Source organism: Delphinapterus leucas, chromosome 2 (genome assembly GCF_059928025.1).
Source record: "Delphinapterus leucas isolate spDelLeu-1000000601 "Yukka" chromosome 2, BTC_Dleu_Yukka2, whole genome shotgun sequence".
NCBI lineage: Eukaryota > Metazoa > Chordata > Mammalia > Artiodactyla > Monodontidae > Delphinapterus > Delphinapterus leucas.
This window is the reverse complement of record NC_143130.1, coordinates 82820043-82833632: the sequence shown is the minus strand read 5'-3', so window position 1 is coordinate 82833632 and position 13590 is coordinate 82820043. Positions and strand designations below refer to the sequence as shown.

General features: G+C 37.7%; 1 protein-coding gene across 1 annotated transcript in view; it reads left to right on the top strand.

Annotated features, from left to right (window-relative positions):
• The window catches only part of UNC13C (unc-13 homolog C), a 385689-nt gene that overhangs the window by 195689 nt on the left and 176410 nt on the right, over positions 1–13590 (top strand). The window contains exon 14 of the mRNA XM_089906237.1: positions 10620–10705. Within this exon, the coding sequence (XP_089762363.1) occupies positions 10620–10705 (86 nt within the window). The remainder of the gene's footprint in view (positions 1–10619; positions 10706–13590) is intronic.

Sequence of the window (13590 nt, the reverse complement as noted above, 5' to 3'; positions counted from 1 at the left end):
GAGTTGTTTCTCCAAACGCTTGATTTTCTAAAACCACTGTTTTCACAGCCAGCTCTGTTGTTTCACCCTCTAGCTTTCTTTGTGAGACTTATCAAATATATATCATATGATATGTTTTATACATATATATATATATATTTTTTTTTTTTACTGTCATTTCTACCTTGTTGTAAACTTCTGAGGGGCAAGGACTGTGTGTTTTTTATTTAGCCCTCAGTGCTGTGTATAGCACATGCTAGGCCTTCAATTAATAGCGACTTATTAACAAATATTACTTATTAAATGCTAAATATGTTAGCACTCATTTGTATTATATTACCTCTTATTTTACTGCTTGTAAAATTATAAACTTTTTAGTTTTTTTCTAAAATAAACAAAACATTGCAAATCGGATTGAAGACGTATATATATGCCTCCCTGAATTCAATTCCCTTTACTACTTGCCCAAACCTTACTATTAGAATAGGTTTGATCTTTTTACCCCCATGAATTTCTTTATATCTTTATGATATATGCACGTATTTACTAGAAAAGTGTGTCAGGTACATGCCGACCCTGTCCCCTAGAGGCATCAGCTGATCTGCCTAGAGGCAGAGGCTGAGAGCCTGAGAAAGTGCCAGTTGAAAAACTGAGAAAGCTGAACATGGGATCAGTAGAATAATAGGAAATAAGGCCCTGCAAGTAGTGGGTCTATCTTTTCTCCATTGAATTAATGTAACATCTTGTTGAAAATTAATTTACCTTGAAGATACACTGTTTAATTACTATAGTTTCATAGTAAGCTGTGAAGACAGGTGTTGTAAATCCTTCAGCTATTTTAATAAATACCATTTTTGCTCTTCTAGTTCTTTTGCTTCACCATGTAAATTTTAGAATGAATTTGTCAGTTTCTACAAAAAGAGTTCTGCTAGAATTCTGGGTGAGATTGCATTGAATCTGTAAATCAACTTGGGAAAAATTAACATTCTAATGACATTAAATATACCAATTCGTGAATACAACATATTTCTCCATTTATTTAAGCTTTATTTCATGTTTCTCCTCAGTACTTTGCAGGTTTCCTCATATAAATCTTGTACATATATTCTAGATTTATGCCTAAGTATTTCACCTTTTGCTGCTATTGTAAATATATTGCTGTTTTAATTTCAGTTTCCAATGGTTCATTGCTAGAGTATAGAAATACAATGATTGTGTGTCTTGAATTCGTATTCTGTGACCTTGCTGAACTTATTTCGTAGCATTTTTGTAGTTTTTTGGAGATTTTCTATGTAGATGATCATGTTGTCTGCAAATAGAGAGTTTTATTTTTATATGCCTCTGACATTATTTCTTTTTCTTTCCTGTTTACAATCTTTAGGAACTCCAGTACAGTGTTTAATAGGCATAGTGAGAGTAAATACCATTACCTTGATCCTTATCTTAGTATGATGTTAGCTGTAGGTTTTTGCAGATTCTCTTTATAAGTTTAAGGAAGTTCCCTTTAATTTCCTAGTTTTAGGATGTTTGTTTTTGTTTTTGACTTGTTTTGTTTTGTTTTTAGCATGAACAAATGTTGAAGTTCATCAGATACATTCTCTGCATCCATTGAGATGCTAAAAGTTTTCTCCTTAGTCTGTAAATATGGTGAATCACATTGATTCACTTTTGAATGTTGAACCTATGCTGCATTTCTGGGATAAGTCTCTTGGTCATGATGTATTATCCTTTGAATATATGTAAGGATTGAATTTGTCATTTTTCGTTGAGGACTTCTGCATCAATTTGATGAGAGATAATGCTCTTTAGTTCACTTTTTGTATAATGTATTTTTTAACACGTTTATTGGAGTATAATTGCTTTATGTTGCTGTGTTAGTATCTGCTTTATAATAAAGTGAATCAGCTATACATATACATATATCCCATATCTCCTCCCTCTTGCATCTCCCTTCCACCCTCCCTATCCCACCCCTCTACGTGGACACAAAGCATCAAGCTGATCTCCCTGTACTATGCGGCTGCTTCCCACTAGCTATCTGTTTTACATTTGGTAGTGTATACATGTCCATGCCACACTCTCACTTTATCCCATCTTACCCTTCCCCCTCCCCATCCTCAAGTCCATTCTCTAGTAGGTCTGCGTCATTTTTCCTGTCCTGCCCCTAGGTTCATCAGAACCATTTTGTCTTTTTTTTTTTTTTTTAAGATTCCATATATATGTGTTAGCATACAGTATTTGTTTTTCTCTTTCTGACTTACTTCACTCTGTATGATAGACACTAGTTCCATCCACCTCACTACAAATAACTCAATTTCATTTCACTTTATGGTGGAGTAATATTCCATTGTATATATATATGCCACATCTTCTTTATCCATTCATCTGTTGATGGACACTTACATGCTTCCATACCCTGGCTATTGTAAATAGAGTTGTAATGAACATTGTGGTACATGACTCTTTTTGAATTATGATTTTCTCAGGGTATATGCCCAGTAGTGGGATTGCTGGGTCCTATGGTAGTTCTATTTTTAGTTTTTTAAGGAACCTCCATACTGTTCTCCATAGTGGCTGTATCAATTTACATTCCCACCAACACTACAAGAGCGTACCCTTTTCTCCACACCCTCTTCAGCATTTATTGTTTGTAGATTTTTTGGTGATGGCCATTCTGACTGGTGTGAGGGGATACCTCATTGTAGTTTTGACTTGCATTTCTCTAATGATTAGTGATGTTGAGCATTCTTTCATGTGTTTGTTGACAATCTGTATATCGTCTTTGGAGAAATGTCTGCTTAGGTCCTCTGCCCTTTTTTTCATTTGGTTTTTGTTTTTTTGATATTGAGCTACATGTGCTGCTTGTAAATTTTAGAGATTAATCTTTTGTTAGTTGCTTCATTTTTAAATATTTTCTCCCATTCTGAGGGTTGTCTTTCGTCTTGTTTATGGTTTCCTTTGCTGTGCAAAAGCTTTTAAGTTTCATTAGGTCCCATTTGTTTATTTTTGTTTTTATTGCCATTTCTCTAGGAGGTGGGTCATAAAGGATCTTGCTGTGATTTATGTCATAGAGTGTTCTGCCTATGTTTTCCTCTAAGAGTCTGATAGTTTCTGGCCTTACATTTAGGTCTTTAACCCGTTTTTAGCTTATTTTTGTGTATGGTGTTAGGGAATGTTCTAATTTCATTCTTTTACACATAGCTGTCCAGTTTTCCCACCACCACTTATTGAAGAGGCTGTCTTTTCTCCTTTGTATATTCTTGCCTCCTTCATCAAGGATAAGGTGACCATATGTGCATGGGTTTATCTCTGCGCTTTCTGTCCTGATCTACTAATCTATATTTCTGTTTTTGTGCCAGTACCATACTGTCTTGATTACTGTAGCTTTGTACTATAGTCTGAAGTCCAGGAGTGTGATTCCTTCAGCTCCATTTTTCTTTCTCAATATTGCTTAGACTATTCGGGGTCTTTTGTGTTTCCATATGAATTGTGAAATTTTTTGTTCTAGTTCTGTGAAAAATGCCATTGGTAGTTTGATAGGGAATGCATTGACTCTGTGGATTGCTTTGGGTAGTAGAGTCATTTTCACAATGTTGATTCTTCCAATCCAAGAACGTGCTATATCTCTCCATATGTTTATCATCTTTAATTTCTTTCATCAGTGTCTAATAGTTTTCTGCATACAGGTCTTTTGTCTCCTTAGGTAGTTTTATTCCTAGGTAGTTTATTCTTTTTGTTGCAGTGGTAAATGGGAGTGTTTCCTTTCCTTCTCTTTCAGATTTTTCATCATTAGTATATAGGAATGCAAGAGATTTCTGTGCATTAATTTGTCTCCTGCTACTTTACCGAATTCGTTAATTAGCTCTAGTAGTTTTCTGTTAGCGTCTTTAGGATTCTCTATGTATAGTATCATGTCATCTGCAAACAGAGACAGCTTTACTTCTTCTTTTCCAGTTTGGATTCCTTGTATTGCTTTTTCTTCTCTGATTAATGTGGCTAAAGCTTCCAAAACTATGTTGAGTAATAGTGGTGAGAGTGGGCAACCTCATCTTATTCCTGATCTTAGTGGAAATGGTTTCAGTTTTTCACCATTGAGAACGCTGTTGGCTGTGGGTTTGTCATATATGGCCTTTATTATGTTGAGGGAAGTTCCCTCTATGCCTCCTTTCTGGAGGGTTTTTATCATAAATTGGTGTTTTATTTTATCAAAAGCTTTTTCTGTATCTATTGAGATGATCATATGGTTTTTCTCTTTCAGTTTGTTAATATGCTGGATCACATCGATTGATTTGCGTATATTGAAGAATCCTTGCAATCCTGGGATAAACCCCACTTGATCATGATGTATGATCCTTTTAATGTATTGTTGGATTCTATTTGCTAATATTTTATTGAGGATTTTGGCATCTATGTTCATCGCTGATATTGGCTTGTAGTTTTCTTTCTTTGTGACATCTTTGTGTGGTTTTCTTATCAGGGTGATGGTGGCCTCGTAGAATGAGTTTAGGAGTGTTCCTCCCTCTACTATATTTTGGAAGAGTTTGATAAGGATAGGTGTTAGCTCTTCTCTAAATGATAGAATTCACCTGAGAAGACATCTGGTCCTGGGCTTTTTTTTGTTGGAAGATTTTTTTAATCACAGTCTCAGTTTCAGTACTTGTGATTGGTCTGTTTATATTTTCTATTTCTTCCTGATTCAGTCTCAGAAGTTGTGCTTTTCTAAGAATTTGTCCTTTTCTTCTGGGTTGTCCATTTTATTAGCGTATTGTTGTTTGTAGTAATCTCTCATGATCCTTTGTGTTTCTGCAGTGTCAGTTGTTACTTCTTTTTCATTTCTAATTCTATTGATTTGAGTCTTCTCCCTTTTTTTCTTGATGAGTCTGACTAATGGTTTATCAATTTTGTTTATCTTCTCAAAGAACCAGATTTTAGTTTTTTTGATATTTGCTCTTGTTTCCTTCGGTTCTTTTTCATTTATTTCTGATCTGATCTTTATGGTTTCTTTCCTTCTGCTGGCTTTGGGGGTTTTTTGTTCTTCTTTCTCTAATCTCTTTAGGTGCAAGGTAAGGTTTTTTATTTGAGATGTTTCTTGTTTCTTGAGGTAGGATTCTATTGCTATAAAGTTCCCTCCTACAACTGCTTTTGCTGCATCCGATAAGTTTTGGGTCATTGTGTTTTCACTGTCATTTGTGTCTAGGTATTTTTTTTTCCTCTTTGATTTCTTCAGTGATCTCTTGGTTATTAATTAGTGTATTGTTTAGCCTCCATGTGTTTGTATATTTTACAGATTTTTCTGCAGTAGATATCTAGTCTCATAGTGTTGCGGTTGGAAAAGATACATGATAGAATTTCACTTTTCTTAAATTTACCCAGACTTGATTTGTGACCCAAGATATGATCTATCCTGGAGAATGTTCCATGAGCACTTGAGAAGAAAGTGTGTTCTGTTGTTTTTGGATGGAATGTCCTATAAATATCAATTAAGTCCATCTTGTTTACTGTATCATTTAAAGTTTGTGTTTCCTTTTTTATTTTCATTTTGGATGATCTGTCAGTTGGTGATAGTGGGGTCTTAAAGTCCCCTACTGTGACTTTGCTATTGCCAATTTCCCCTTTTATGGCTGTCAGCATTTGCCTTATGTATTGAAGTCCTCCTGTTTTGGGTGCATAAGTATTTACAATTGTTATATCTTCTTCTTGGATTGATCCCTTGATCATCGTGTAGTGTCCTTCTTTGTCTCTTGTACTAGTCTTTATTTTAAATTCTATTTTTTCTGATATCAGAATTGCTACTCCAGCTTTCTTTTGCTTTCTATTTGCATGGAATATCTTTTTCCATCCCCTCACTTTCAGTCTGTATGTGTCCCTAGGTCTGAAGTGGATCTCTTGTTGACAGCATATATATGGGTCTTGTTTTTGTATCCATTCAGCCAGTCTATGTCTTTTGGTATGAGCATTTAATCCATTTACATTTAAGGTAATTATCAATATGTATATTCCTATTACTATTTTCTTAGTTGTTTGGGGTTTGTTATTGTAAGTTTTTTTCTCGTCTTGTGGTTCCTGCCTAGAGAAGTTCCTTTAGCATTTGTTGTAAAGCTGGTTTGGTGGTGCTGAATTCTCTTAGCTTTTGCTTGTCTGTACAGTTTTAATTTCTCCTTCAAACCTGAATGAAATCCTTGGTGGATAGAGTAATCTTGGTTGTAGGTTTTTCCCTTTCATCACTTTAAATATGTCCTTCCACTCCCTTTCGGCTTGCAGAGTTTCTGCTAAAAGGTCATCTGTTAACCTTATGGGGATTCCCTTGTATGTTATTTGTTGTTTTTCCCTTGCTGCTTTTAATATTTTTTTTTTGTATTTAATTTTTGACAGTTTGATTAATACGTGTCTTGGCGTGTTTCTCCTTGTATTTATCCTGTATGGGAGTCTCTGTGCTTTCTGGACTTGATTAACTATTTCCTTTTCCATATTAGGGAAGTTTTCAACTATAATCTCTTCAAATATTTTCTCAGTGCCTTTCTTTTTCTCTTCTTCTTCTGGGACCCCTATAATTCAAATGTTGGTGTGTTTAATGTGTCCCAGTGGTCTCTGACACTGTCCTCAATTCTTTTCATTCTTTTTTCTTTATTCTGCTCTGCAGTAGTTATTTCCGCTATTTTATCTTCCAGGTCTCTTATCCGTTCTTCTGCCTCAGTCATTCTGCTGTTGATTCCTTCTAGAGAATTTTTAATTTCATTTATTGTGTTGTTCATCACTGTTTGTTTGCTCTTTAATTATTCTAGGTCCTAGTTAAACGTTTCTTGTATTTTCTCTATTCTATTTCCAAGATTTTGGAACATCTTTTCTATCATTACTCTGAATTCTTTTTCAGGTAGACTGCCTATTTTCTCTTCATTTGTTTGGTCTGGTGGGTTTTTACCTTGCTCCTTCATCTTCTGTGTGTTTCTCTGTCTTCTCATTCTGCTTCACTTACTGTTTTGGGGGTCTCCTTTTCGCAGGCTGCAGGTTCGTGGTTCCTGTTGTTTTTGGTTTGTGCCCCTAGTGGCTAAAGTTGGTGCAGTGGGTTGTGTAGGCTTCCTGGTGGAGGGGAGTTGTGCCTCTGTTCTGGTGGACGAGGCTGGATCTTGTCTTTCTGGTGGGCAGGACCACGTCCAGTGGTGTCTTTTGGGGCATCTTTGAGCTTATTATGAATTTAGGCAGCCTCCCTGCTAATGGGTGGGCTTGTGTTACTGTCCTGTTAGTTGTTTGGCATAGGGTGTCCAGCACTGTAGCTTGCTGGTTGTTGAGTGGAGCTGTGTCTTCACATTGAGATGGAGATCTCTGGGAGAGCTTTTGCCGTTTGATATTATGTGGAGCCGGGAGGTCTCTGGTGGACCAGTGTCCTGAAGTCGGCTCTCTCACCTCAGAGGCAGAGGCCTGACACCTGGCCGGAGCACCAAGACCCTGTCTGCCACATGGCTCAGAAGAAAGGGGAGGAAAAGAAAGAAAGAAGGAAAAGTAATAAAATAAAATAAAGTTATTGATATGAAAATTATTAAAAATTCAGAAGTAATAAAAAAAGAAAAGTAAAGAACGAAAGAAAGAAGTGAGCAACCAGACCACAAATCAAATCCACCAATGATAACAAGTGCTAAAAACTATACTAAAAGAAAAAAAAAAAAATGGACAGACCGAGCCCTAGGACAAATGGTAAAAACAAAGCTATGCAGACAAAAATCACACAAAGAATCATACACATACACACTCACTAAGAGAAAAAGGAAAAATATGTATATATACCGTTGCTTCCAAATTCTACCACTTCTATTTTGGGATGATTCATTATCTATTCAGGTATTCCACAGATACAGGGTACATCAAGTTGATTGTGGAGATTTAATCCGCTGCTCCTGAGGCTGCTCGGAGAGATTTCCCTTTCTCTTCTTTGTTCGAACAGCTCCCAGGGTTCAGCTTTGGATTGGCCCCGCCTCTGCATGTAGGTAGCCTGAGGGCATCTGTTCTTCGCTCAGGACAGGTTAAAGGAGTAGCGGTTAGGGGGCTCTGGCTCACTCAGGCCGGGGCGTGGGAGAGTATGGATGCGGGGCAAGCCTGCAACGGCAGAGGCCGGCGTGACATTGCACCAGCCTGAGGCGTGACTTGTGTTCTCCCGGGGAAGTTGTCGCTGGATCCCGGGACCCTGGCAGTGGCGGGCTGCACAGGCTCCTGGGCGGGGAGGTGTGGATAGTGACCTGTGCTCGCACACAGGATTCTTGGTGGCTGCAGCGGCAGTGTTAGCGTCTCAGTCTCATGCCCGTCTCTGGGGTCCACGCTGATAGCCGCAGCTCCCGCCCATCTCTGGAGCTCGTTTAGGCGATGCTCTGAATCCCCTCTACTTACACACCCTGAAACAATGGTCTCTTGCCTCTTTGGAAGCTCCAGACTTTTTCCTGGACTCCCTCCCGGCTAGCTGTGGTGCACTAACCCCTTCAGGCTGTGTTCACGCAGCCAACCCCAGTCCTCTCCGGGTGCTCTGACCGAAGCCTGAGCCTCAGCTCCCTGCCCCGCCCGCCCCGGCGGGTGAGCAGACAAGCCTCTCGGGCTGGTGAGTGCTGGTCGGCACCGATCCTCTGTGCGGGAATCGCTCCACTTTGCCCTCTGCACCCCTGTTGCTGCGGTCTCCTCTGTGGCTCCGAAGCTCCCCGCCTCTGCCACCCGCAGTCTCCGCCCGTGAAGAGCCTTCCTAGCGTGTGGAAACTTCTCCTTCATAGCTCCCTCCCACTGGTGCAGGTCCCGTCCCTATCCTTTTGTCTCTGTTTTCTCTTTTTTCTTTTGCCCTACCCAGGTACGTGGGGAGTTTCTTTCCGTTTGGGAGGTCTGAGGTCTTCTGCCAGTGTTCAGTAGGTGTTCCATAGGAGCTGTTCCACATGTAGATGTATTTCTGATGTATTTGTTGGGGGGGAAGGTGATCTCTACATCTTACTCTTCTGCCATCTTGAAGGTCTCCCAATGTCTTTGTTTTTTATATCAGGGCACCATAAACTGAATTAATACATTCTTTATTCTGTATTCAAAAAATTAAAATAATAGATTTCCTCATTTTATGAGCTTAAATCACTGTAATTATATCACTTACAATTTTGTTGCTGTGTATCTATTACATAAAAGTTAATATACTACATATATGGGATTTTCGTAGCTATCCACAAATGAAACATAACTTGCCAAAGGTTATTTTTATATAAAGGGGGTAAAATTTATTGTTGAAAACTAATTTTGTATATATCTAGGTTATATTTATTTTTTGATCATAGGAAGTGTTCTGTTTTAATACTTAATAATAATGCCTCCACATTTAAGTTTTAAATATCAGTTGACAGGTAAATTGATCGATGGAAATTAGTAAGGGATATTTGATGAAACACGCTGTGCTTTGGTGAAATAGTATGTAAGATATGTGGTCTTTTCTTTGTTGAGGTTATACTGAGGTCATATTTACTTAAGTAACCCTTTCTATCCCATTCAGGGTTATATTACTCTTTTCTCTTTTTCTGATTTGGACTCAAAGATATAAATGAATGTGAAGTCCTTATTGAATTTGTTACAATATTGCTTCTGTTTTATGTTTTGGTTTTTTGGCTGTGAGGTATGTGGGATCTTAATTGCATACCAGGGATTGAACCTGCACCCCCTGCATAGGAAGACAAAGTCTTAACTTTCAATAAAGACTTTAAAAAAAAAAAAAATGGTCCCCATCAAAAAAATCTTAAAAATAAAAAATAAATGAATGTGAGAGTTATTCTTGTTACTTTACATATATATGTATATATATTTCCTTAATATGTTAGCTTGTATATATGTATATAAACATTTATATGCATGTACTTTATAAATAATATATTCAGTGCATAAAATATATAATATATATTTGTTAGAACAGAAAATACTTTCCACCTTGCATGTTAGCATGGGCTGAGTGTTTACAGTGAAATGAAATGAATGAAATTATTTTCACTGGGCTTATCATGAGATTGAAAACACATACAAACAATACATATTCAGCAGCAGTAGGAATCTTGTCTTTGGCTTAAGCTTCTTTGATCCAAAATACACAGCCTGCCTGGTAGTTCTGGAGTCCTGATTAATGGGTCCACCATGGGCCATTTTACCAGAGGAGTGAGGAATCTTTCTTGAAATAGTTTGCTTCAAGCAAATAGAGAATGGAAGCACTCAAGTTTGCTTCGAGAAAAATGGCTGACAGATGAATGTGAGCTGTGGTTTTTGCTGTTATATGGTATCTGCTCCTCAGATTCATCCGGCCTATCCTCAGATTGAGACATATGAAGACAAAGTGTTTGATAAAACTAAAGGGACTCTTTAGACACAAGCAAACACACAGCATAAGACATCCATCAGGAACCCTGGGCAACATTACATTGGCACTGATGTAATGAAGTCTGTTTTCCTTTTTCCCAATAATTGTCTTTATCGCCACACTCTGGTGTTCAGCTTTTTTTCCCTACCCCTGAAAATTTATAAAGAGAAATCTCATAAGTAAAAGTATTTATAAACTATGTAATAATTACTATGGTGTCTGTGTAATGTGAAGCGTTTTTTTTCAGGTACATTTTTCTTTTTGATCTAATATATGTGTTTGCTTTTAGGTTTCCTCAAGAACTGAACATGGGAAAAATAAGTGCTGAAATTATGTGGACCCTTTTTGCTCAGGATATGAAAGATGCGCTAGAAGGTAGGTACAAATATTTAAACTTATTAAGAGCATACGTTTTAGTTAAATTTTGATTTTGTGTTCTTGATTTTAAATGTAAGGAACTGTTGCATCAAAACATCGATCACTGTGATCAGTTTAGTTCTGAAACTGATTTCCACATTGTGGAAAGATAAAGATCACAAAGTATTTAAAAGCCCTGAAGAAATGCATTTTAAATCAAATGGTCTAAGTTGCAGGATAATAGTGAGTATTTCATATGTAGGACAAAGTTTAGATGCAGGAATACTTTATGGCATAAATACTTACGGCATAAATCAGACCATATTGAGAGGGTAGATGAGTAATATTAGTTCAGATATTTGTCTACCTAGACTTAGAAATGGTATCCGATGGCTGGGCAGGTTAAAATATGGCCAAAGCTGGTGCAAAGACAATGGCAGGGCTCTTCACCAGAAACACCACTTTCAATATACTCAAATCATAGAATGTAAAGCGTGGGAAATGCAGCTCTCAGTTGAAAAACTATAAATTTCTTTGAGCACTCACCTTGTGTTTAGAGTTGGAGGTAGTATGTTTAACCGGCCTAGGGTTCCTGCTCTCTAGGAATTTAAAACCTAGTAGAAAGTTTTCTTTGCACTTATTCACTATGTATTAAGCCCCTAGATGCTAAATGCCCAGACTGCACTCAGTATGGAAGATACAACAATGAACAGGACAGCTATGGTCCCTGCCCTCAACAAGATTATGCAGGACAGCTGCAAATATGTAGACGGTCGCAACGTGGGGGTGGTCAGTGCTAAAGATGACGGGATATCTGGAGGTGAAGCTCCTAAGTCAGACTTAGGACAAGGGGGCAAGGCAGGTTTTCTAGAGGAACTTCCTCTGAAGAAGTGTTATCTTGACAAAGACCTGAAGTATAAGTAGGAGTTCACTTTGGGAAGAGTTGAGCAAGAAGCATCTCTGTCTTGTCCTGGTCAAGGACAAAGCATTAACAAGTAGAGTGAGCACAGGGTTCATCTGAGAAGAGAACTCAGCTGGTCCTGTGAGCAACAGGTAGCAGGAAGTGAGGCTGGAGAAATTGTCAGGGACCAGCATGTGCTGCCTTGTGGGCCATGATGAGAAGTTTGACTCTCTGCTAAGAGAAACGACAGACCATAAAGGGATTTCAGGAGGGACATGTCCTGTTCAGACTGGCAGCTTAGAACAGGCATTGGGACCGCAGAGTGGAAGATGACTGATTGAGTTTGTGCTCATTGTGCCACTATTTTTTTCTTAGTGTTGCTGAAATGTAAACTTCTTGCTAGGGCACACAGAGGAAACATACAGTACTTTTCCTTATTTGAAAAAGAAGGTACACAATAGATTTTAATACCTGATTTTCTGGTAAAGTCTGGGTCTACCACCTAATTAGATAAATTAGGACTTATCCTTAAAATTATACCAGAACTTGCTCAGAGATGCAAGCTCCTTATTCTGCAGTGAAGCGTTCCTTCTCCATTGTATTGATCAATCCTGCTTTCTCTACCTCTGCCTCCTACCAACCACAACCTTTTCATCAGCTCGTTTACTGCCTGGATTTCTTTTCCCACCACTCTTCACAAGCAGCCATGTAGGGCTCAGGAGCTAAAGTCACCTCCATGAATAACCTTATCTTAATCCTCTGGATAGCAACTAATTACTATCCTTTAGTTACTCGTTTACTCGGGCTTCTTATCTGTCTTCCTTGCCACAGTGCAAATTTTTTGCCTGTGATTTTTATCAACATATCTATATTGCCTAGAATGAAGCCTAGAAAATAGAAACTACTTGATAACTATGTGTTGTATCAGTAAAGACTTTACCAGTTAATCCCAACTCAGTGTAGTAGTAGAAAAAGCAGTAGAGACTTCTGTTTGTGATCCTTTTCTATGTGATCTTGGGAATATTTTAAGAGGTCAACACCTTCATGTTTCGTTGTCCTCACCTGTAAAATGAAAAGTTCACACTGGATCAGAGGGCTGGGCAATGGGCAAGGAGCCGCTCCTGCCCGTATTTCAGAGGAACTTGACCATTTGGGACCGTTCCACAGTGGCATTGCCTACCAGTGCACATTTCGTTTGGACAGGGCTTCTATCTTTATTTATATAACATTTGTGCAACTATTGGATGTTTTATTTTATGTTACCTTTGCTTTAAAAAATAAGTAGTAATTTTAGACAACTAGGTATAATATTTATGTTAGGAAATGTAAATCTCAAAAAATATAACGTTTGTTTGAAACAACAATGAAATTAGAAATGCTACATGTAAAGCACCATAACTTTGGTTGGATGTTTATTGATTAGAAGTTAATAATTTTGTGCAAAAGCAGTATCCCAAAATGCTGAGATTGTATTATTAAAAGTCACATCCAAGATCAAGGGTAAGTGATTATTTTGTGATTATCTTAGGTTTTCTGGAGACAAGAATCCTTTCCTTAACACAAATTTTTTAAATATTTTTTTAATTTATTATTTTATTTTTTTAATAGCAGCTGTATTGAGATATAATTCACATCCCATACAATTCACCTAAAGTGTCCAGTTCACTAGTTTGCACATTCACACCCATTTTCAGGAAGGCATAATGAGCATAGTAAGGGAGTAATTTAGATTGCAGTTCCTGGTTTATGTATCTTCTACACCAGATGAGAAGGCTTTTGGGTGTAAAGATTGTATTTCTCATTTCTGTATTCACTGAACCTTGATTGAAGCTTAGTATGTGTTTGTTTACTTGAATCAAATTACAAATGGGACAACCTTATACAAAGAGCCTCGCAGACAAAGCCAGATACTTATGTTCAAACTAAACATTTCTAGTATTGCTAGTTGGGAGGCAGCAAGAGACCTGAGTCTGGGAAACCGAGTTTCAGAAAGCTTTCTCAC